The 24541-nt window shown below is 48.9% G+C and overlaps 1 protein-coding gene across 1 annotated transcript in view; it reads right to left on the bottom strand.

The window, feature by feature from the left end:
* Nucleotides 1-1250: 1250 nt before the first annotated feature.
* Nucleotides 1251-24541, bottom strand: part of LOC110313137 (2'-5'-oligoadenylate synthase 1A-like) — a 59552-nt gene continuing 36261 nt past the window's right edge. The window contains exons 3-6 of the mRNA XM_021187164.2: nucleotides 13836-14053; nucleotides 11100-11332; nucleotides 10376-10574; nucleotides 1251-1271 (exon numbers count right to left, since the gene is read on the bottom strand). Coding sequence (XP_021042823.1) covers nucleotides 1251-1271; nucleotides 10376-10574; nucleotides 11100-11332; nucleotides 13836-14053 — 671 coding nt within the window. The remainder of the gene's footprint in view (nucleotides 1272-10375; nucleotides 10575-11099; nucleotides 11333-13835; nucleotides 14054-24541) is intronic.

The following is a 24541-nucleotide window of genomic DNA, read 5'->3' on the forward strand; positions in this document are numbered from 1 at the left end:
ATTGACAGATTGGTCAGAAACAGAAACATACCTGTGTAGAACAAAGGAGTATGATGGGCGGAGCATGTGTCTCAGAAGGAAAGGGGCTTGGAGACACCAGGCAGGAACAGCAGCATTGAGCATCCCAGAGCTTCTGAGGATGTGCCCCATGTAGAAGCAGCTGTCAATCATCCCTTGAGTCTCTCCTGGGACCTGTGACAGAGCTCCGTGTGATAGCTCTCTTTGTCAGTGTCAGAAGCAGGTGGTCTGGAAACTTTTAAGATCTTTGGTGAAAGCCAGTAGCTATCTCATAAAACTGTGTCAGAATTATATTAAAATGACCGAATAAATCCCTTGCTGTTTTGATGTTATCTCCTTAGTCTGAAATAAAAGGGTGCAGTGATCCCACCACCACTACCACCGAGGGCTCAGTGTGAGGGAGAGGTGTTTTGGGTGTCCCTATTTTGGTTGAGCACAGTTTCCCAGTAACGATGACAACGGAGGAACTTCAAGTGGTAAATTGGATGCTATAAACTTGCTTATAGACTTGCTGATAAACTTGCTTGGGAAATATTAAGTTACACAAAACCGAATTTGGCTAGGGAGCCCCACCTAAACTTTGCCCGAAATAAGGGGTACCCTAACCAGGCTTGTTAGAAACTGTGAGAAAGAAAATCACTGGAGTGAAGTTTAGGGTTGAAGAGAAAGTTTCTGCTAAAGTTTATTCACAGGAGATTGGCCTCCAATTAGGTGCCATTCCCATGACAAAAGGAGACAAGCCTGATTTGCAATTGGCCGCAGGTCCATTTCCACATCAAAGAGCATGCCTCTAAGGGGAGGCCAAACCTCAGGGCCAGGGTCACAGTCACTGGTCTGGCATGAAGTTTAAGTCCCTTGCGCTCTTAACAGGAGAAGCAAGGTCCTGCCAGCTGAGCAACTATTTTAAAAGAACAACACTGGCATCCTTAAAACTTATTCTGGTAATATGTTTGCTGTGGGATTCTCCCATCTGCCCAACTGGTCAAGCTTGTAGGCTTTTTGTCTCTGTTTGAATTGTTGAACGTGTAGCCTGATGCTGTAATCTGAAAGACCTTTCAGGATGGTAGTGTGTCTATTTTTTATTCTTCAATTAGTAGGTCTTTATTTTTATTAGAGGCTTGAAACGGTTAAAAAGGGACATATATTTTATTCTGTAAAGTATGATAAAGAGAGGAATGATTATGATCTTATTTTGTAATTTAGACGTCTATGTCTTTTAAGGTCTGAAGAGCTCATTCCACAATAGCCTTTCCCTGTGAACGAAAGGGGAGGTCAGTGGAATATGAGGAATTAGGAGTCTAACACCGATTTTTAAAGGGCTTATTAAGTTTACACAAAGGTGTCTGATTTTAAGTCCTCGGCGTACCCATGGTTATAAAATAATGAAACAGATCCTATAGTGTATCTTTGAAAGCTCTCCCAGGTTAGGCAAAGGCACAAATAACAACGAGAGATAAGAGTCCACACATACAAGAGTTAAAGTCTAACTTTCCAAAAGACAGGAGGTATGTAACTTTTGTTGGTCTTAAATCACAAGGACACAGGCTCATCAGGGACTAACTCCCAAGGGGAGCTGGCAGCTCGTTGGGATGCAGGAGCAGTTTCTCTGGGTGCTGTAAGACTTGGCTAAGTAGCCTTCAATATAAGAAGCAACCTTTTCTGTCAAGGAATTAAATTTCACCCTTACCTTCATGCACAGGCCCAGGACGTCTAGAGTGAACTTGAATGTGTCCAATAGAGAGAGGAAAATTTCTAAATTGAAGCAAGGCTTGTAATTCCGAAAGTTGGGGCTCGAATCCTGAGACAGCTATAAAAAGGTCTGGTCCTCAGCATCTGAAGGACAATAACGATTGTCACCAGAACTACTTGTTATGCAAATGTTGCTTGTGTGAGGAAGGTTTCCTTATGATCTTTAAGATAGCCTGTTTGAGGATGGAGTCATGAGTAAATATTTTTGTGAAGGCTGAATGAAGCCACAGTCCTGGGCTGCCTGGGGCTTGGTTGCCTGCTGGAGCTGTTGGATAGGCCTCCTTGGATTAATGGATTGGTTGCCTGAGGCTGTTGAATTACCTCTATTGTTTGAGGGGCCTGAGGTAGGTCCCTCACCCAGTTTCCCTGGTTTGATAAGATTCCTGTATTATTAGGGATTACAGTAGCACCAGATAAAGGAGGCCATTTTTTAAAAAAGATTTGTTTGTTTGTTTGCTTGTTTGTTTATGTGAGTACACTGCAGCTGTACAGATGGTTGTGAGCTTCCATGTGGTTGTTGGGAATTGAATTTTAGGACCTCTGCTTGCTCTGGTCGACCTCCCTCTGGTTGACCCCACTTGCTCTGGGCAGCTCCACTCGCTCAGTCCCTGCTCGCTCCAGCCCAAAGATTTATTTATTATTATACATAGGTATGCTGTAGCTGACTTCAGACTCACCAGAAAAAGGTATCAGACCTCATTACGAGTGGTTGTGAGCCACCTTGTAGTTGCTGGGATTTGAACTCAGGACTTCGGAAGAGCAGTCAAGGCTCTTAACTGCTGAGCCATCTCACCAGCCCAGGGAGGTTATGTTTATGAAAGCAAGATTGGCATTCTTTTTCCCAATGAAATCCTTTCAGACAACAGTGTGTGGGGGCACAAAGAAAGGGGTTTATTTGGACTTTCATTTGGAGTGGGGTCAGGAGTATTAAAATCTATGGTGCCTCCCGCTTTATTGGAACATTGCTTGCTGATATGTCCGGGCTTGTTACGTGAATAGCATTTGCGAGCCAGGCCTGCTGGATTAAATGGTTTCTTCCCTGGATAAGTATGATTCTGACCTCTGGCCTCCTGAGGTTGTTGCAGTGGGTACAGCTTGCAGATAGGAAGTGGTCAACCTCGGCCTGTGCTTTCATTAAATCAGAAATGTTTCCGGATTTTTTTTTTAAAAAAGATGGTCTTTAAGAGATGGACAAGTGTATATAGCATCCTCCAAGGGCAGTTGTTTTCAAACAATCTCTTCTGCTTCAGAGCTAAGCATCATCGTTTTCTGTATGGCGGAGGGGTTTGCAAGACCCTGGTGAGAATCTACCTACCTTCGTCAAAGTCCTTGTTTCAGGTGCCAGAGGGTTAGCCTGGTCCAGGAGTGGTTCTGGTTCTCTCTTGAAGGAAGCCAAAGATGGGGAGACCATCAGCCGGGGTGGGGGCAAGACTTGGTCTTGGGAGATATTTAGAGTTGCCTTTAAATAATATGTACTTGTCTTAAGTCTAAGTTACTTTGCAGCGGTAGCTGACCTGCTTGTCTGAGTTCCTCTGAGGCCAGAAACTGCAAGTCTCTAGGGTTTAGCACCTCATCATAAAACAGCAGGGGACCAGGCAAAGTCGCCTTTGTTCTATCTCTTCAGGAACTAGGCAGCTGTCTCTCCCAATCTGCTAGTTAAAATTGCAGGAATAAAAAGAGACACTTTGAAAAGTGATTTTAATCTTTATGTCTAAGTTCTTCTCCTAAAAGGTGGTTGTCTTCTTCTTCTTCTTCTTCTTCTTCTTCTTCTTCTTCTTCTTCTTCTTCTTCTTCTTCTTCTTCTTCTTCTTCTTCTTCTTCTTCTTCCTCTCCTCCTCCTCCTCCTTCCTTCTCCTTCTCTTTCTCCTTCTCCTTCTTCTCCTTCTTTTCTTCTTCTCTGTCCTCAGCATGTATATGTCTTTCAGAATACACAATCACATGATCAAAGATGCTTACATGCATATCCATCAAGAGTAATTATCTAAAACATTCATTATCTGTCAGTAACTCTACAGGTTCCTGGAGAGCTAAAGATCATAACTAAGTTATCACTGATGTTTGTATAGATAACCAGAGTCAATATTTTATCTTGTCCTAGCACCTACAATAAATCTTTAGTTCCCTTTTTCTGACCTTTTGTTAACTGTTCTACAACCTCTTGAAATTTGTTCTAAGATATAAATGCCTAGTTTTTAATCTCAGAAACAATTAACTCATGACACTTGGAAACTGGCAGAGTTCTAACTGCAATTTTCCTATCTGAGAGGGCTTTAATAACAGTCCTATTATGAAGGGGTTAACAATTACTAGTATAATTTTAGGAATTCTTATAGGACCATCATTAAGAATTAAGAAGTCATCTATTTGTCAATATTGCATCACTACAAATCAGAACACCTTGTTTGTTCTGTAGAAATCTGCTCAAAAGCCTGGGCTAATACCTATTGATTGTTATATATGTTTAATAAGAACAGAAAGAGCATATTAATGGTAGGACCCTTTCCTCAAATGTAACCCTTTCCACCTTACCTGGAAGATCAAGACCACCACAGTTTTCCAGTCCATGGTGGAACCACCTCAGGAAGATCCCCTGCTTGTTTTTAGCTTCTCAAAGATGGGTCCTGACACTTTTGGTTTTGTTGTTGTTATTGGTGGAGGGGTGGGTGGAGGAAGTGGTGTGTGTGTGTGTGTGTGTGTGTATGCATGGTTCAACTGGATGCATTAATGAGCACTTGTTATACATTCCACCTGGGGCCAGGCAGCAAACAGTCAGCAGTGAAGAGAGCAGAAAGAAACGACTTCAGCTTTTGATGCGGGATGGCGAAGGGTTCCCCCCAGGTCTCATCTTACACATACACATGAGAGAGGAACCCTTGGTTTCTTCTGCCCAGGTCCCCAAGACAAGATTCTAGCCCTGCCCTATCTGACACAGAAGCGGTTCCCCGTCCACGCATGGACGTGGAACACTGAGACTGTGGCCTGGGCACACAGGGTGCACTGGAGTGACTACAACGTGCAGGCTGGGGTCCCAGACAGTGCAGGAAAAATAAGAAGTGCCTGGAATTTGTATTTTTTTAGAACTTGGGAAGCTAAGGCAGGAGGATTCCTGTGAGTTCCAGCCCAGAAATGTATGTGCAGCAGAAGTCCGCAAAGAAAAAAAAAACCATAGAGAAATAGAAACAGGCAAAATAGAGATCATCAAAAAAGTGACCATCTTCCTCTCTCTGGTGCATGAACCTCTCCGTCTGGGTGTGCATGCAGTACCCACAGAGGCCAGAAGAGGGCACTATGTAAAGAACTGGCTCCGTCAGGGAAGTAAGTGCTCAACTTGCAAGCCAAGTCCAATCAGCTACAGCAGCCCGTGCGTGCGTGCGTGCGTGCGTGCGTGCGTGCGTGCGTGCGTGCGTGCGTGCGTGCGTGCGTGCGCCTTATGCCTTGCTTGGTGGCTAAAAGCACTCACTGCTCTTGCAGGGCTCCTGACTTTGCCTCACAGCACCTGTGCTGGGTGGCTCACAGGCATCTGTAAGTCCAGCTGTAGAGGGTCAGGCTCCTCCAGCCTGTACAAACACTTGTGTGCCATACCCACTGACAAAAACATAAAACATTAGTGTGAATAGAAGAAACCAATGTGCTGGCACGCAGTGAGCCTTGGGCTTAGAGGTACACTCACTGATGAGACTGGCGTGGATTTGGGGGGTCAGGTTTGTTGTAAAAGCAGACATTACCTGTAAAGGAGATTTCATTCAAAAGTTAACACCTTAACTTTTCTCTAAGGTTCCCCAGTCTTTCTGGGGTGACAACCACTGGCCATGGGGTTCAGTGGAAAGGGCAGAGTTTTACCACGGCAAGCACAACTGCCCATACAGCCATGTGCCCCACCACACCTCAAGACTTTATACAAGCCAAGCGTGGTGGCGCACGCCTTTAATCCCAGCACTCGGGAGGCAGAGGCAGTGGATTGCTGAGTTTGAGGCCAGCCTGGTCTACAGAGTGAGTTCCAGGACAGCCAGGGCTACACAGAGAAACCCTGTCTCGAAAAACTCAAAAACAAAACCAAAACCCAAACCCAAACCAAACCAAACCAAAACAAAAAAACAAAAACATGTGGCCCTGAAAAGTTCATTCCACCAACCGGTCCAAGGGCAGTTCCATCCTCACAAGCCTGCAGACAGTGATGGCAGGAACCAGTACACAAGAGAGCTGCATGGTCATCTCATTACAACCAATCGCATTCTTGTATCCAGAATTATCTGCATGGTACTTGTCATCTGTGTACACTCTTGCCGGTGTCAAAGTTTACTGTGAAGCAGTCTGTATATCGTATCTGTATATCATATCCGTATGTCATATCCATATCATATCCATGTCATATCTATATATCATATTAATATGTCATATCTGTACATCATATCTATATATCATATCTGTGCTTACAGTGTCCCTGTCATATTTTGTTCATGTTGTATGTAGTGTGTGTGTGTGTGTGTCTGTCTGTCTGTCTGTGAGGAATTCTACATCTATGTTTAGAGGCAGATGGGGACATAGGATGTTTTCCTTTATAGTTTGTCACCTCCTCCCTTTATGGCAGAGTCTGTCTGTGACCCGGAAGCTTGGTGGGCATCCAGCAGGCCACAGAGATTCTTCTGTCTCTATCCACCCATAGGACTGGCAGTACAGGTCAGTGTGTGGCACTAAGCTAGGTGGGTGTGGGGATTTGAACTCAGGTCCTCATGCTTGATCAGCAATCGCCCTTATCCACTGAGCTGTCTCCCCAGACACTGTGCTATAGGGAATGATTTTCTATAGTGCCTAACTTCATATCATATGGATTTTTCTTTTGCGGGGATGGGGGTGAGGGTTGTCCAGGTCCTGAGAGTAACAAGATATGGCAGTGGTGTGTGTGCGGTGTGTCCAGTGTGCTCATAAAGTAGATAGGTAGCAGGTATGAAATTGGTGTGGTAGTGTGTGCACACACATGTTTGAGTAGACTAGAGAGGTGTGTGTCTGTGGTTGCAGCAGGCCACACCATCAGGCTAGGATGCTGGCACAGGGCAAAATCACTGGTGAAGCTGAAGACATGCTCAGTCACGCAGTGGCCCAGGGCGCTCCTGGGCTTATTCTGGATTTCTGTGCCCAGTCACCTGGGCTAGGGTTGTGGCTGGGGTCCTCTTTTGGGCTGTCACCCACACGCCTCCAGTCCCAAAGGTAGTCTTTCTGGGGTGGAGCCAATCCCAGTTGGAAAGCTGTCACAGGCTGGGGAAGTCCATGAGCAGGACAGGCTTCTGCAGGAGCCGCCCTCCCAGCTCGTTTCTGGGTCACCCCCCCCCGAGCCCCCTCCACCAAGCAGGGTTCTAAGCCTCTTGCAGCTTCCCACAGCAGGCTGCCCTGGTCCTACTCCCAGGTTGGCCCTCTCAGTCCCTGCTGCCTGAGAATCTGGACTCTTTTCATGGCTCCCCTAAACCCAGGGCTTGTCTCTAAGTTGACAGCAGCAGTTCACACAGCGGTCAGCAGGGGGTGCTGTGCTTCCCCGCAAATGTAAAGCCTCAAGTATTCTCTAGGCTCCCCAAACCCCACAGCATTCAGGGGGGTGTGCCTGGTTGTCTTTGGGCAATTTGTAATTTTGGAGACACACTGTGTGTCAGGTCTGGTGTAAGATCTTTGAATGTGGAGTGTCCCCATGTGTGAGAGGATGCTTGTCCCCTGTGCCACAGGACAAACCACACTCCCCCTGTACTTTATCTGAGCTGTTGGGGGACCCAGTGATGCTCGTCCATGATGCCAGTCTTGCCCTTCTGAAACACCCCCAGATACACAGGGTTCTAATAAACAATGGCCCGTGGTCCCCTGCCAAGCTGTGGACCCATCATGTCTTCCCTCATCTCCCCCACACTAATGTAATTCCTTGCATGATCTGTCATGCCTGCATCCCATTTCTCCATGGGGGGATGGAAAGGTGAAGATCGTTGGGATCAAATATGGCAGCCGCCGGTATGACTTAGCAGGGAAGGGCTTGCCTGGTGTCTGATACAAGTGGAGGTGTGTGTGGCTCAGTGGCAGAGAGCCAAGTCAACCACCAAGATCATCATGGCTAAGCAGTTCTCTTGGGATGTCCATGAGGAGAGAGCACACGAGGAGACTTTGAGTCTGACACAACACTGATCAGTGAAACCATGGGTCTCTGTGAAGAGGGTGGTGTGGGTGTGTATGTGTATGATTGTGTGTGTGCGTGCATGTGTGTGTGTGCATGTGTACACACCCACGTGTTTGCACCTATGTATGTGACTGTATGTCTGTGTGTGCTTGTGAGAGAGAGACAGAGAAAGAGAGACAGAAAGATTCCAGAACTTGGAAGACTGAGGCAGGAGGATTCCTGTGAGTTCCAGTACAGCATATGTCACATTACAAATCTTGTCTCAGAAAAAAAAGAGGAAGGAAGCCAACAATCACAGTGACTTAACCCAGTGTGTCATAGATGGTGGTCACTACCAGTGACCCTGTTTCAAAGTCACATGTGTCAAAAATTCCGGGCACTTTTTATTTTCCCTGCACCTATGGGAGGACCCCAGCCCACATGTTGTAGCCACTCAAGTGCACCCTGTGTGCACAGGCCACAGTCTCAGTGTTCCATGTCCATGTGTGACCAGGAAACCGCTTCTGTGTCAGATAGGGCAGGGCTAGAATCTTGTCTTGGGGACATGGGCAGAAGAAACCAAGGGTTCCTCTCTTGTGTGTATGTGTAAGATGAGACCTGGAAGGACCCCACGCCATCCTGCATTAAAAGCTGAAGTCACGAGCGCATGCACACACACACACACACACACACACACACACACACTTCTATGGATCCATTCCTCAGAGCTCACACTCACACTCATGGCTTCCTGTGGTTTATTGTTGATCAGACATTGGGCAGAACCAGCCAGGAAGACAGATGCAATTCAAGCTTGTGTTCTCCCTTCCCCTTCTGAATCTCTCCTCTCCCAGAGAACACTGTCAAGAGGACAAGGCAGATAAAGCAGGCTGTGAGGAAGGCTGTCTGTGATGGGACTGGATGCAGGGCTATGCAGGCAGGGGTCAGAAACCTGGTGTCTGACCACAGGTTAGGACAAGGCAGATAAAGCAGGCTGTGAGGAAGGCTGTCCGTGATGGGACCGGATGCAGGGCTATGCAGGCAGGGGTCAGAAACCTGGTGTCTGACCACAGGTTGGACCCTCCCTCAGTGGGGCCTTGGGTAGCTTCCTGTTCTTTCCGGGTCAAGGGCTTACAGGCATTGAGTAACGCCCCCAGTTTGTGCAATTCTTGAACACCTGAGGAGGAAGGGAAGGCAGGGCATGGTTAGAACCTATGTCCCGCACTACAGTACGACGGCTGGAGGATGACAAGATCCAGGCCAGCCTGGGCTACACAGCAGAAACCCACATCAAAAGAAACAAAACCCAAAGAAAAATATCTAACCTTTTCCTTTAGCCCAGGAGTTTCCGTCTGGAATGGAAAACATACAGTCACGTCAGTAGTTCACCTTCCCACATGGAAAGATTATAAATGATCTCTGAGGTAAACACCTTTTATGAGCCAACTAGAGCCCCTCAGTAGAAGGGATGGCATGTCCCAGGTTGGGAAGTTAGTCACCAGGACCTTTTCATGGCTGAGGTGCCCCCCACTCAATGCCAGATCAGTCAGATGCCAAACAGGGCATAGACATTTGTCTGCTGTGGGTCAGAACTAAAGGCCACTGCAGCCTGACACGCCCCTCCTCCATTCCCAATCACCACTCCCACACCCATCAAATTCCCATCCTGCCCTGGGGTACGGGTCGAGCACCCCTGCATCCATGCTAAATGCCATCTGGAGGGCGCACATGGCATCACTGGGTCCCTAGCATCAGGCAGGCCCTGCCCCAGGAGGGGAGAGGTCCAAGTGCAGGGTCCCTCTGTGCCTCTGTGCTGTGACAAAGCCCAACTGAGTTCCATTGGCCACACGACAGGGAGACAGGCAGGACAGGCTGTTCCATGGACCTGATGGTGACTTCAGAGTCCACGGGAACCCAGCCCCGCCAATCACTCACTAGCTGAGTGTCCCTGAACCAGGGGCATCAGCTCTCTTATCCTACAGCCTGTCTGTCCCTTCTGGTCTCTGTGTAAGTGTGTACGTGTGTGTTTCTGCATCCACGCATGTACTTGCATGTGCACATAGGCTTGCGCATGTGTTAGAGTTAGTGTGTGTGACTCTGTGTGCGTGAGAGCACGTGAGTATGAGAAGAATGTGTGTTAGTGTTTTGTGTGTGTAACTGTATGAGCTTTCCAGAATGTGTGCTTGGATGTACATGTGTGCACACGTGTCTACCCATGTAGCAGAAGAGAGAAGAAAGTCAGAGGAAATATTGGAGCATTGTTCTCTCTTTCTATCATATGGGTTCTAGGGATCAAAGCCAGGTCTTCAGTGTTGGCAGTGCCTTTACCCACTGAGCTGTGTGGCCAGCCCATGATAGCTCTGAAGGGCACTGCAATGGCTGTCAAACAAAGCAAGCAGCTGGCCTCCACAGGAGTGCGGAGACCTTTAGCAAAAGACCACGTCTCAGTGAGAATATCCTCCAAATAGACGGAGGGACCGAAGCTGTGTGCAAGAGGGCAGGAATGATGACACAGGGTCTCACCAGCACTACCCAGGATCTCACTTGGGAACCATCCATGTTCCTAAAGCATGGGTAATCCAGCCACTTCTCAGCCTCCTGTGCCAGAGAATCCCAGCCACTGATCGTATTACTAGCCACGTTCCTCGTTGGGTCAGCCGGGTCCAGGACGATTGGTCTGCAGAACAACATTCAGAGATGAACTGATGAACTGGATAGTGCTCCAAGTTCTACTGCACATGGGTAGGGGAGGAGCCCAGAAGAGAATCCCTACCAAAGTTTGGCCAGAGACCCTGCCCCACAGCATACAGCAGTCCTGGGGGTATCTTTGGGGATGACCTAGATGGGCTGGGGTTGAATCCTCTACCCTTTATTCGCTGTGTGTCCCGGATCCCCGTCTCTGGTCTTTGGTGCGTCACAGCCCTAATGACCCTGTTCCTGTTGGAAAATCTCAGTCCCCACTCCATGTCCTCCCCTTCCTTTGCTGCTTGGTCTGGACAATGTCAGAGCCTTGGTCTCCTCATCTGCAGACAGGGAGCCCACCCCTGCGTCCCAGGGCTCTGGGGCTTCATCTCAATCAGGTGACCGCAGGACAGTCTCGAATACAGGAGATGCTGCATTGACACAGAGCTCCCACCTCCCCCTTTTCACTGGATTGCAGTTTGACAGCCACGAGGAGCAGAGTCATGTGGGGACAAGCTACCTGTCCTTTTGGAGCTGTCTGCGCAGGTAGTCGTGGATCTCTCTGTCTCGCAAGTCATAATATACTGTCCAGTAGATTATAAGATACTCGTAGTTGGTGATCAGTTTCAAGACGGTCCGGAAGCCCTGGGCTGTGTTGAAATCAGCAACCCCACTCCCGTGCTCCCAGGCATAGACTGTGAGCAGCTCCATGGTGTACCGTGTGGGTACAGCCTTCCCCACCTTCTCCAAACACTGACAAGAGAAAGGCCATGAGAAAAAAAAAATGGGGCTCTGGTGTGGGGGAGACACTTCTCACAGGCTCAATTCAGCTGCCACCTGATGATGTCACAATAGGGTTATTATCACACAGCCACGCCCAGTCACTTCGTCTCAGGCCCCTCCTATGCTATAGTGAAGAGCTGAGTGGCTGAGATGTCCACCTTGTGCTCCACAATGATTACACACTCACGAACAAGCCCAGGAGGAAACAGAACACCATTTGTGATAGCCAGGAATGAGAGTGGGGGCGGGACATAAGGAATGCTCACTGTGTAAGTTCTTTCATGGTCTCTGCAGGAACTGGGAAGATGGCTTAGTGGATAAGGTGCCCCGACCCCAAACAACCTTGCAAAGTGTAGGTAAGATCCTAAACATGGGCCAAGCTAATGAGGAAGCCAGCTCATCATCTCAGCGTCAGGTGATGGAGTTGGGGCTTCCAGCGGCTGCAGGACGGTCCGGAACTGCTGATCCTGCACACTGTGTGTCCTGTGTGAGCCCCTGGCGGAGTTGACAAGGTGGGGAGTGCCTGAGAACCTGCCCTCACTCTCTGGCCTCCGCGTTCTTAGGCACACACAAGCACACACAAAGACATGTGTCCCCACGAACAGGCGCACCTCTACAAATGCCAGCGAACACATTAGAGAAACCCAGAAAATAACGAGAAGTCACAAGTCTGGAGAAACAGTAGCTCAAAATGGCAAGTAGTGGATACCAGGGAGAAGGACGGGAAATATTGCCAAATAAAGATGCAGTAATCCAAAGATAGAGGTGAAGCAGCAACCAGAAAACAATGAAAATAGATGTGGCTGAAGAGAGAGATGATTGAGATCACCCTGGAAGAAGTCAGTTAGAACAAGCATGGAAAGACCTCCATCTTCCCAGGTCACCTCTTTCCCCTTCCCTTTCCTCAAAGAGCATCATGCTCCCTTGTCCCCCTCTCCATTTCTTTCTTGTTCCCACTTCTGCATCCCATCCACTCGCTTATCCTCCCCCATATTCTTTCTCACCCCTGTGCAAACTAGAACAGACATTGTTCCTAGGGAGGAGGGGCATTGCTGGGACTGACCCGCCTTGTTGCTCCTTGGGAGGACTGAGAAAGGATTCTGGAACGTTGGGTTGGAGAGCTGTTGAGAACTGAGAGCCTACCAGGCTGTTTGTGGGAACTTAGAAGACAGGAGCGCTGAGAGGCAGGCAGAGGAGAGAGGCTGGAGTGAAGTTTCAGAGAAAAGCAAGGACCCCATCTGGGCTTTCTGTGTGCTGTGCTTGGATTAAGAATCAGTAATTTCTCATCAGCCGAGGCTGAAAATCAACTCTGATTATGAAGAAACCTGCACCATGGAGGCCAATCTTCTGAAAAGAGTCTCCTCGTGGTCAGCAAGCGGTAGCTGTGGTCCAGGGGCCCCAAAGCTGTAGTTCAAGACTGAATATCAAGCTGGCAAGTCACAGAGAGGTCTGGAATTGCAGAGAGGTCTCCCAGGTGGTAAGACTTTAGTCCCATGAAGCCTGCTGGATTGGAGGGGTCATGGGAAGCAGCTGAGGCCTGGCACTGAGAGAGGCCAGAAGCCATTGGTGAAAGTGCAGCCTCAATGGCAGTGGAGACCCCGAGATACTGGACTCGCCCTGAGCAGGAGACGACTGCCAGGAACAGAGCAATGTGAGAAGAGAGCTGGCCTGAGCCCGAGACCTGCTGTGTGTGCTGTGGATGGCAGAGCCAGAGAAGCTCAGAGAACTGTGAGCCCCAGGTATCAGATACTGAGCCTTTGCTCTGCTGGGCTTTGGTTGTGTTTTAATCCGACTGTGATGGTGACCTAATTCTTCCCTTTTGGAATAAGAAAGTATTTAGTTTGTGCTCTTAATTTTATGTGAGCCCACAGTTGAGAGACTAATCTCGAGTCTGGAGTTTTAAATAAGTTTGAAATCTTTAAAGCTATGTTGTACTTTATGATGTGATAATGGCATGAGATCTTAGGGAAAAATCAAGAAGGGAAAGGTTATGGTACAGTAGAGGTGTGTGTGAGAGCATCAACCCGAGGGTGGGTATTTTGTAACGTGAGTTTTTGTCAACGACACATAAGCTAGTGTCATCAAGCAGGGGGATACCCTTAAGACAATGTCTTATCCAGTCTGGTTTAGGGTAGTCTGTGGGGACGTGTTCATGATCAGTGATGAACGTGGTTGGTGCCATGTCTTGGGTGTGTGCGCTCTGTAATAAAGCAATCTGAGTGAGCCATGGAGATGAAGGCAGTGAGCAGAATTCCTCCATGGTCTCTGTTTCAGGTACTGTCCTGACTTCCCTCAGTGATGCGCTGTGACTGGGAGGTGGAACCAAGTGAGACCTTTCCTTCCCAAGGTGCTCTTGGTCATGTGATAAAGCTACCATGTCATAGCCAGCGAAACGGACTAGACCTTCTTATCTCTGTCTGGCATCCATACTCTGTACACACAGGGCCCACAGGGACTGGGCCAGATACCTTACCAGTTGATGCCAGTACTTGACCAGACAGATGAGATTCCTCAACTTGGGGGGACGACCACTCATGAATTTTTTCTGGAGCTCCGTGAAGCTCAGGGCGAAACTACCTTCCATGTCCAAATCATCACGTTCTTTGTCCAGTTCGATGCACTCATCGATGAGGCTGGGGTAGATTGCACGGTAGCATTCAATGTCATTCTGCTGGTTGTTTCTCGGTTCATCTATAAAGGAAGTTTTGTTCATGTATAGGCTCAACCGTGCTCCGAGGATCTTCCTTCTCTCTAGGGTGAGAATCACTGTCTATGGGGTTCAGTGAACAGAGCAGAGATTGTCTAGAGCAAGCATCGCTCCCCATAAGGCCATGACTTCACCACACCTCAGTCCATGAGCAAGGCAGGCTTCTGCCCTCCCAGCTCATTTCCGGGTCACCCCCTCTGAGCCCACTCCACAGAGCAGGGTTCTAAGCCTCTTGCAGCTTCCCACAGCAGGCTGCCCTGGTCCTACTCCCAGGCTGGCCCTCTCAGTCCCTGCTGCTTGAGACTCTGGATGGTTTCCATGGCTCCCCTAAGCCAAGGGTTTGTCTCTAAGTTGACGGCAGCAGTTCACACAGTGGCCAGCAGGGGGTGCTGTGCTTTCCCCCCAAATGAAAAGCCTCACGTATTCTCTAACTGCCCCAGCCCATACTGGTCTTTCATGGCTGTTCGAGGTTTTCTTTGGGTAGATTGGGGCAATTTGTCATTTTGGAGACACACTGTGTGAAAGGCCTAGTGTGAGCTCTTCATGTAGAGGAACCTTTAATGTGTAATGGTATAACACGTGCATGTAGGAGGTTGGGTGCCACTGGCTGAGTGTATGGATTTCTCAAGCGTGACAGAGTTTCCTCTGAGAATTTCTCCATCCTTCACAAATGCTCCCACGGGCCTCTCTCTGCACAGGGTTGAGGGTTCCCATTCTTTTTGGGAGAAGATTCGCGAATTATTAATTTTCAGGGAGCTCTATGCTTCCTCATGCTTAGAAAGACCAAATCCATAGTCTGTCAGAAATAGCACTGGTATGCCAAGAGGGGATTATCTAAGATGCCCCCATCCCATAACTGAGCCAGCATCCCACTTAATGTCCTTCTGTGATGGATTCTCACTCCCAAAATTGTAATACGCTTCCTCCACAGATTGCCTTTAAGGAGATACTCTGGGTAGACTGTTTTCAGTTCAGGAATAGAAGGTATGGGCTGGGCAGATGTCTCATAGGCATGAGGACCCATGTCAGACTCCCAGGACTCGGGGGCGGGGGGACAGGGAGTGGTGAGGGTAGGATTGTAACCACGGGGCTGGGGAGGTGGAGACTCGGAGGGTCCCTGTGGCTTTTTGCCCAGACAGTCAAGCTTAGTTGGTGAATTCTGAACCAGGGAGAGATTAGGTCTCAAAAGAATGGATGGCTCCTGAGGTGTATAACCTCCATCCAGATCAAACTCAGACACAATGTATCAAAATGCTGCGACACCCCCATGCAGGAGGGAATCCATGAGCAACAGAAAGATAGAGGGGAGAGAGAGACACACAGACAAAGAGAGAGAGAGAGAGACAGAGACTAGGAGGAGGGAGAGAAGGAGAAGGAAAGGGGGAGAGGAGAGGGAGGGACAGACAAGAGGGGGATGGGGAAAAGGAGAGGGGGGAGGGGAAAGGAGAGAGGGAGGAAGAGAGAGACAGAGGGGGAGGGGAAGAAGAAGCAGGGGGCAGGGAGAGGGAAGCAGACAGAGACAGAGAGAGACTGGCAGGCAGATAGACAGACAGACAGACAGAAGGCAGGATGAAGTCAGGTGGAAAGGCCAAGCTGAGGCCCCGAGGCTTTCTGACTTACCCAGGACTTCACCGGCTAGCCACACTCTACATTCCACCTCCTGTTGCAGCTCAGGGGAGCTCAGTTTGAAGGTCAGAAACACGGGGTTGTAGGTCTTTAGATCCTGAACTTCATAATGCAATTGAAACCTTTCTTCCCCTGGTAGTTCGCACAGCTGTCCCCTAATTTCCTTCAGGACCTCTTCCCAACGCTTATACACCTCATAAAAACACGTGAGACCTTTTAAAAAGACTGTGATGTTGACCTCTGCTGTGTCCTTCAGGTCTGAGTCACTGTCAAAGGAGCCACTCTGAAAGACAATGATGAGAAAGACTGGCAAGGGAGTGTGGAAGCTGCCCTATCGGTCCAGAAGTTGAAAAGTCTAGGAGCCCAACAACCAGGATAAAGGATGTAGAGAAAGCTGGCATGGGGATACTAGTCAGCCCTGAAGAGTGAAAAGGGAATCTATGTTAAAAACAAGCAAACAAAAGACAAAAACCATTAAGGTTCTAGATTGCCTCATCTTCTGGGAATAAGTCAGACTGAGAATGTCAAACATCTGTGTTTGTCCACGGAGGCTAGATTTAAATGTGCCTGGGCATGGGCATGGGCATGGGATTGAAGGTAATTATGTGTGTGTGTGGGGGGGGAGTGCTAAATGAAGAGAGAACCTAGGGGGAGAGTAATGGGGAGAGACAATATAGCACATTTTCTCTCATGTGGAATCTAGTTCTAGCTTTACACACCCTCTGGGGAAGGTCACAGTGGAGGGTCAAGGACGGTAGCAGGTGGGAGAAGATTGTGGTAGAAGGTGAATACAGACATGAAACTATTGTCTTGGCCCCTTTCCTTAGCAGAATAATGAGGATAATATGCTAGTAAGTACGCTGTGCTTGTATGAAGATAGTCCATAACCATAGTAAAAAAGCCACAGAACAAAATTTAAAACTAAGAGAATTGAATCCATCAAAGGAAATGTTAGAGACAATAACAAACGATAATGTGCAGAGCCTCCCTAAATAAAATGCTGAGCACAATCACTAACACAGAACAACATGACATTTCTGCAGCCTTCTCAGTGACTGAGGCAGGGACTGCTGTCATACAATCCCATGGGACAGATGGAAACATGGGCAATGAGCTTCCATCAGTCCAGTCATCCAGCAGTGGGGTCTCTGCTCTGTCCTCTGCCCTGTGCCATAGCTGGGGTGTATATGAGGACACTGGGCACAGAGCGGGTAGGTAACTCACATCCCATTAAGGACTGCAGTCTGGTTTCTGAGAGTCCTCTCCCCCCCCCATCCTGGTCAGCTCAGGCTAATGGGACTTACCATGACAACCCTGGAGACCCTCACAGGGTGGGCGGCCCCTTGGAAGCATCTCTCGTTCAGGAAAGCACATATGTAGTCAATGTCTGCTCTGACCTTATTAAGGAGCCTGGTCTCAGCAAGGATGCGATCCTCTATGAACTGGTCCAGCTCACAAGCTAGGGTGCTTCTGAGACCGCGCATCATCCTGAGGCCAGCAGCGTCTGCTGACTGCAGCCTTGCTAGCTGCCCCTTATATCCATAGCTGGTTCCTCTTTCTCAGGAAGGGCGGGGCTGTGTTTATCAGACCTGCATCTGCCACCTCAGGCTCTTGGGCTTCCTGACACTCTGGGGATGGTTTACCTGCAGGCATTTCTTTGAATTCTCAGACCTTCATCATAGCAGGTTTTGAACCAGGAGGCGTGAATCATCAGAAGCAGTTTCTGCTGTTCTTCCTTCTCAGTCTTGTATTGTTACTAAAGAAAAGTGGCTTCATACTCGCCTAGACATTTAACAGCAATATGCATACACACTGTGAAACCTCTGAATGGTGCTAAATGGCTGTAACACAAAGCAAGCAGCTGCCCTGCACAGGAGTGTGAAGACCTTCAGCAAAAGACCACGTCTCAGTGAGAATATTCTCCAAATAGATGGAGGGACCAAAGCTCTGTGCAAGGGGACAGGATGATGACGGGGTCTCACTGGCACATCCCAGGAGCTCACTGGGGAACCATCCCTGTTCTTGCAGCAGGAGCACTGCAGCTAAGCCTCAGCTTCCATTTTCAGCAGCCATGAGCCCAGTGGGTTGGAACCAGCATTGTTTCTTGTTGGGTCAGACTGGTCCAGGATCACTGGCCTGCAGAGAAACATTCAGAGAGGTAACCAGCTGGCCAGGGCACCAGGTACTGGTGCAGAGAGGCAGAGGAGACCCCTTGCAGAGCACCCGTATCCAACATTTGGCCAGAGTCCCTGCCCCACAGCATACACAAGCCTGGAGGGATCCTTGGACATGGCCTGCCAGGCCTGGGTTCAAATCCTCTACCCTTTGGTAGCTGTGTGTCCTGGGGCAGGTCCCTCAGGATCTCTGAACTGTGACATGAGGAGAGTTGATCCAGCTGGTCTTGAGGGAAAACTGAACACAATACAGGATCAGGACATGTCACTCCCTAAGGTGACATAGTACTCTATTATTTACAGGTCATTTGTCCACCACAGGTCTTTGGTGTGTCACAGCTCTTAGGATGCTGTCACTGTTGGAAAAAATCTCAGTCCCCACTCCATCTTTCCTTTGCTGTTTTAGTCTGGACCATGTCAGAGCCTTGGTCTCCTTATGCAGACAGGACAGCCCACCCTTGCCTCCCAGGGCTGTAGGGCCTCATGTCAACCAGGTCACAGCCAAACAGTGCTCAGAACAAGAGATGCTCCATAGACACAGAGCTCCCACCTCTCCCTTTTCACAGGCGTGCATCCCGACATACTGGGGAGCAGAGCCATGTGGGGAAAGACTACCTGGCTCTTTGAGCTGTTTGCTCAGGAAATTGAAGGAGATGCCAAGATACACTCTCAAGTGAATCTGAAGCTGCGTGGACTTGGTGACCAATTCCAAGACTGAAAGCCCTCGGCTCCTTTGAACCTGGCGACATTATATGCACGTTCCCAGGCATACACTGTGAGCAACTCCAGGGTGGACTGTGGGGGCAGCATCTTTCCCAGCTTCCTCTTACACTGAGAAGAGAAAGGCAATTGTGGTGGATCCAATAAGAATGGCTCCCAGAGAGCCGGGCGTGGTGGCGCACGCCTTTTTTTGTTTTGTTTTGTTTTGTTTTGTTTTTCGAGACAGGGTTTCTCTGTATAGCCCTGGCTGTCCTGGAACTCAGTCTGTAGACCAGGCTGGTCTCAAACTCAGAAATCTGCCTGCCTCTGACCTCCCCCCCCCCCAAAAAAAAAGAATGGTAAGGAGTGGCACTACTAGGAGGAATGGCCTTGCTGGAGTAGATGTGGCCTGGTTGAAGGAAGTGTGTCATTGTGGGGATGGGCTTTGAGGTCTCCTATGCTCAAGCTCCACCCAGTGTAGTGCACAGTCTCCCTCTGCCTGCAGATCAAGATAAACTTTTAGCTCTGTCTCCAACCGCAAGTCTGCCTGTATGCTACTATGTTTCTTTCCATGAGGGTAATAGACTAAACTTCTAAAAGAGTAAGAGCAGCAATTATGTATTTTCCTTTATATGATTGCCATGGTCTTGGTATCTTTTCCCAGCAATGAGATCCTAAAAATAGGAAAGCAAGCACAGGCAAACACAAGTGTGCGTGCGCGCACACACACACACATGCACACGCATGCGCACACACTTGCACACGCACAGTCCTGAATCAGTGAAGAGAGCAAGGAACATAAAACTGAGGAAATTATCACGTAGGCTCTCTCATGGTTACAGCCACAACTCATAGGTGGCTTCGGAGCTGAGATAGAAGGAAGGACCATCCAGAGACTGCCCCACCCGGGGATCCATCCCATAAACAGCCAGCAAACCCAGACACTATTGCATATGCCAGAAAGATTTTGATGACAGGACCCTGATATAGCTGTCTCTTGTGAGGCTATGCCAGTGCCTGGCAAATACAAAAGTGAATGCTCAAGGTCATTTATAGGATAGAACACAGGGCCCCTAATGAAGGAACTAGAGAAAGTATCCAAGGAGTTAAAGGGGTCTGCAAGCCTATAGGTGGAACAACAATATGANCCCCCCCCCCCCGAGCTGTGTCTCTAGCTGCATATGTAGAAGATGGCCTAGTCGGCCATCAATGGGAGGAGAGACCCTTGGTCTTGCGAAGATCATATGCCCCAGTACAGGGGAATGCCACAGCCAGGAAGCAGGAGTGGGTGGGTTTGTGATCAGGGTTAGGGGAAGGTATAGGGGACTTCCAGATAGCATTTGAAATGTAAATGAAGAAAATATAAACATAATTTTAAAAAAAGATCCAGAGAATTAAGGGTTGGGGGGAGGGATCTTCTTTTGAAGAAGCAGAAGCCATGGCCTTGTCATTCAGGTCAGAGGCTCACCCTTACCAAATAAGATAGTCTTCATAGCTTGGTTGATAGCAGAGGCTCCTTGGTGGATCCTGACCTTGCCTGAGGGAACTGGGATGCTGAAGGCCCCTCCCACAGTGCCGGGATGGGAGGGCAGGTGGCCAGCTGAGGGTCCTGAGCAGATCTGGGGGAGGATCAAGCCAATCGTGTTTTAGATACTCTATGACATTTATGTCCTGTGTGTCATGTGAAGTCAGAGGACAGCTTGTAGGAGTCGGCTCTCTCTCCTTCCACCACGTGGGTCCTGGGGACCAAACTTAGGCTTGGTGACAAACACCTGTGCCCTCTGAGCTATCTCAGTGATCCTTGTTGTTGTTGTTTATGAGGGAGGTCCTCTGTTATAGACTGGCTGTGAGACAGGATCTCAGCCACAGAGGCTAGGATAGGCTTCTACTTAAAGCAATCCTCCTGCCTCAGCCCCTGTTCCTGGCACTATATAGTTGTCACTGTGCCCAGCTCATCTGGATCACTTCCATGTTCTCCCATGCATCTAAACAAGTGTCACTCATCCGAATGTGGCCAACCTCCTTGGCAAGTCTGCCTGAGTCGGGGAGAGTCCAGGTCACAAGGTCTAAGACCCCCAAGTCACCCTCTAGGTCCCCTGTCCAGCTGCAGAGTCCCCTGTCCAGCTGCAGAGCAGAGCTATGAACAGATAATCTCAACCACACCCTGGGTTGAGCTGCTGGGAAGAGAGGGACTCACTCAGCATGGAGAAGAAAAGTGAAGGAGCTAGTTCAAGGGAGGTGACTCAGGCAACACACCCACTGTCACCTCAGGAGCACCCCAAGAAGCCCAGGGAGAAAGAAAACTCTCCTGAGGGCACCGGTCAGCATGGACCTGTTCCACACGCCAGCCGGAGCTCTGGACAAGCTGGTGGCCCACAGCCTGCACCCAGCCCCTGAGTTCACAGGAGCCGTACGGGGTGCTCTGAGGTCCCTGAACATTACCCTACAGTAGCACGGAGTCCGAGGGTCACAGAGACCAAGGGTGATAAGGATGGCCAAGGTGAGAGGGTGGGGCACCCCAGGGCAGACACTTTCAGGGTCTTCTTGAGGGATGGCTCAGGTGTTGCTGTAACCAGCCAGTCTGTGGGGAAACTGAGGCATCAAAAACTAAGTTACACTTCCAGGGCTGCACTGGGTCACCTGATGGCTTCCTATGCTCTCCCAAAGGCTGTCTCTCTCACTCACTCACTCACTCACTCACTCACTCACTCAGACTCTAACCTCACACTACCTGAACCTCACTGATCTGAGGCAGGGGGACCACACACTCACACCCACTGGGACCCAGTCTTTGAGAAAAAGAACATGACCCAGCTAAAGCACACAGACTCCCTCAGCATCATGGCTCCTGAGGTAGGGATTGCTGCCAGCTTTAGGAATGGGGAAACTGAGGCTGAGTGCAGCTGAGCTGCTACTCTAAGCCACACTGTGTCACTTGAGCATTCTGCCAGGCCACCCTAGAACCTTTGGCTGCTCAGAGAGCTAGGGGGAGATAAACCCTGAGCTGCCTTCATCCTGCAGATGCAGGGGCATCATAGGGACCTGGGGGGGGGGCACAGTGAGACTAGAGATTGTCCTGGGCAGGTCTCAGGTCACCTGACAGTTCCTGAGGCTGGGTCTGAGCTGGAGATGTGGAAGGAGGCTTGGGGCCTGGGAGATGCAGAGCCTGCTTATGCAATTTGTATCCCTTCTCCTAAGGTCCCAAGGATTAACAGAAGAACAGTCCCGCCACAGGTCACTCTGGGAAACAATGAATGTCAATGGACTTGCCTACTGAGCCCAGAGAAAGGATTCATCTGCAGGGACCAGGCCTTCTGTAAGCTGCAGACTCTCCTCTCCCCTCTAGTCCCCCCAGCAATACAACCCAGGCCAGAAGCAGTTAGGGCAGAAGTGCACACAGCAGGCACTAGGGGACAGTTGGGTATTCGTGTGAGGGTCCGTGAGGTGTGTAACCTCAACAAGCCCAGATGGGGTGATCTGCTGCACACGGGCACAGCTCAACTCCCCCACGTTGGTGGTTGTGTAGGTAGGAGAATCCTTATGCCCAGGAAGGAGTTACCATGGATCCTGCAGGGCTGCCTAAAGTCGTGACACACACACAGCTCTCTAGAACACTCGGACAGGACTTCAAGACTGACCCGTGGCCTCTGGCCACTGTTGCTCTGAAAGAGGAAGGTCAGCGGAGGTTACTGACAGGGCCCATGCTGAGGTTCAGGGCCATCTCTCCCCACTGAAAGGGATCCTGGGACACTGGGGCCCACACTCCAGCTCTACTCCTCCCTCCTCCCCAGTAGCTGACACCCACAGGTGCTTCACAGAGCTCCCAGGGAACTTTTGAACAGCATCCCTTTCAAGCATAAGAACCGAATCCTGCTGGTCACTGGTACCTTTAAATGAGGCTGCTAGAGTGGGTCCTGCCTGCAGCCTAAGACTAGTTGGTTTGTCTTTCTTAGTAGCCATTTTATTCTCTTTCTGGGAAGCACCTGCCGTGTGTCTTGTCTATTGATTCATTGTTGCTCTTTACATACTGTGGATGCTGATCTTTATTTACTCTCAATAATGTAAATGTGTTCTCCTTGTCTTTGGATTGAGCTTCTGCTGTCTGTAAGTGCCCTTGGTCACCAGAAATAGATAAATTGCAACATTCGGAGGTATATTAATGTCTTTACCTTATGGGGATCCGTTGTCTGCCAGCCTTTGGAGATTGCAGGGTCCCTGACAACTGACACCTAATGGCTTGGTCCACAAGGAAGGTAAGAAGAGTTATTTTTAAAATAGAAATTTGGGGCAGGAAACTTGGGTCTCTCACTGCTAAGTGTTCATAAGCTTAAGTGATAAAATGGAATTAATGTGGGTTTTCATAGAGCTCATGAAAAAGGAAGATGAAATAAGATTAAATCCCTGTCAGGTAATTTAAAAATGAGAGAGAGAGAGAGAGAGAGAGAGAGAGAGAGAGAGAGAGAGAGAGAGAGAATGAATGAGTAAGCATTTTCTGTCAGGCCCGGGCATGGGCAGGGCAGGCCTAATACACCCACAGGTTTGGCTTCCAGCCATCCACTCTGCTCCTGTTCTCCTAAGCAAGCTCACTGAACCCCAAGCTCTCAGGCCCCGGGCCCTTTTCCCAGCAGCCCTGATGCAGAGAGAGGCCCAGGCAGTGACAGTTCCTGGGAGCAGCAGAAAGGCTCCATTGCTTCAGTGTGAGCCAGCTCAGCCCAGGCCTTAGGGTTTCCTTGTTGCTTGATTTTGGTTTCAACGTGGTTTGTTTTTCTCTCAGAGTGAGAATAGCTCAATATCAAAGGTCCCTTCATAAGGAAAACTAAGCCAGGCACAGCTTCAGGACATACAGTGCATGAGCCAAGGTTGTTTATAGTACCCCAGGTGTTGGTCATTCCTTATATGGAGGGATTTCTCTTCTCTTGCTTGTCTGATCAATACATGAATGAAGCTTAACTTTCACGGTAGGTGAAGTAGAAGAGCAAACCTTAATATTTTGGGTCGTGCCATTGTTATCCTCCTATCTGCTTAGCACTATAAATTGCTTTCTGGAAACTCTCGTCGAGTTCTGTGGGAAAGGCAACTCCTACACAGAGCGGGCTGCTACTGTATTCATTCAGTGATGCTGCTGTCAAATCAGAGGTCTTGAACTTGAGAAGCGACGGAGAAAGACCACTTCCACAATTTCCGAGCAAAAATCTGACACAAGCTTGAATTAAATTTGGGCCAAGATGATGGAATCGGGCCAGGACCATTCCTGGGCTCCCATGAGTGGCCAGGAGTCACATTTTGCAGAGGGTTTTTAAAGACAACCCCACCAGGCTAAGTATTTCCTACCAGGTCCAATCAGGGACAAGCTTACCTCCTAACATACTTCCTGCCTGCGTCCCTTCCACCCACCTGTGATCAAACACATCCAGTGCAGTTGAGTCCCACAAGCTTGTTTAGGGGAGCAAAAGCAGGTGGTTTGTCATCGCATATACACGTCACCCCCTCAACATCTCAGGAAGTTTCTGCCCTTGATCCAGGGGCTTAAGGGTTGGAGGCAATTTTATTTTATGGATCACTTAGACACAGTTATTTAAACTTCAACACAGCTAGCTCTCACAGAAGCTCATAGAGACAACCCCTTGCTGATAGAGAGCCTAAAGAAATTGTTGTTACACTAAACATAAAATGAAGGTTGAGGGCTGGAGAGGTGGCTCAGCGAATAAGAGCACTGACTGCTCTTCCGGAGGTCCTGAGTTCAAATCCCAGCAACCACATGGTGGCTCACAACCATCTGTAATGAGATCACATACCCTCTTCTGGAGTGTCTGAAGACAGCTACAGTGTACTTACATATAATAAACAAATAAATCTTTAAAGAAAATAAAATGAAGGTTGAATATTTGTCCACATGGATAATAACTGACATCACAATAGCATGTTACTTGGGATCTACAATAATTACTACCCAAGAGGGTTTTTTTTTTTTTT

The sequence above is a fragment of the Mus pahari genome, chromosome 23 (genome assembly GCF_900095145.1).
Source record: "Mus pahari chromosome 23, PAHARI_EIJ_v1.1, whole genome shotgun sequence".
NCBI lineage: Eukaryota > Metazoa > Chordata > Mammalia > Rodentia > Muridae > Mus > Mus pahari.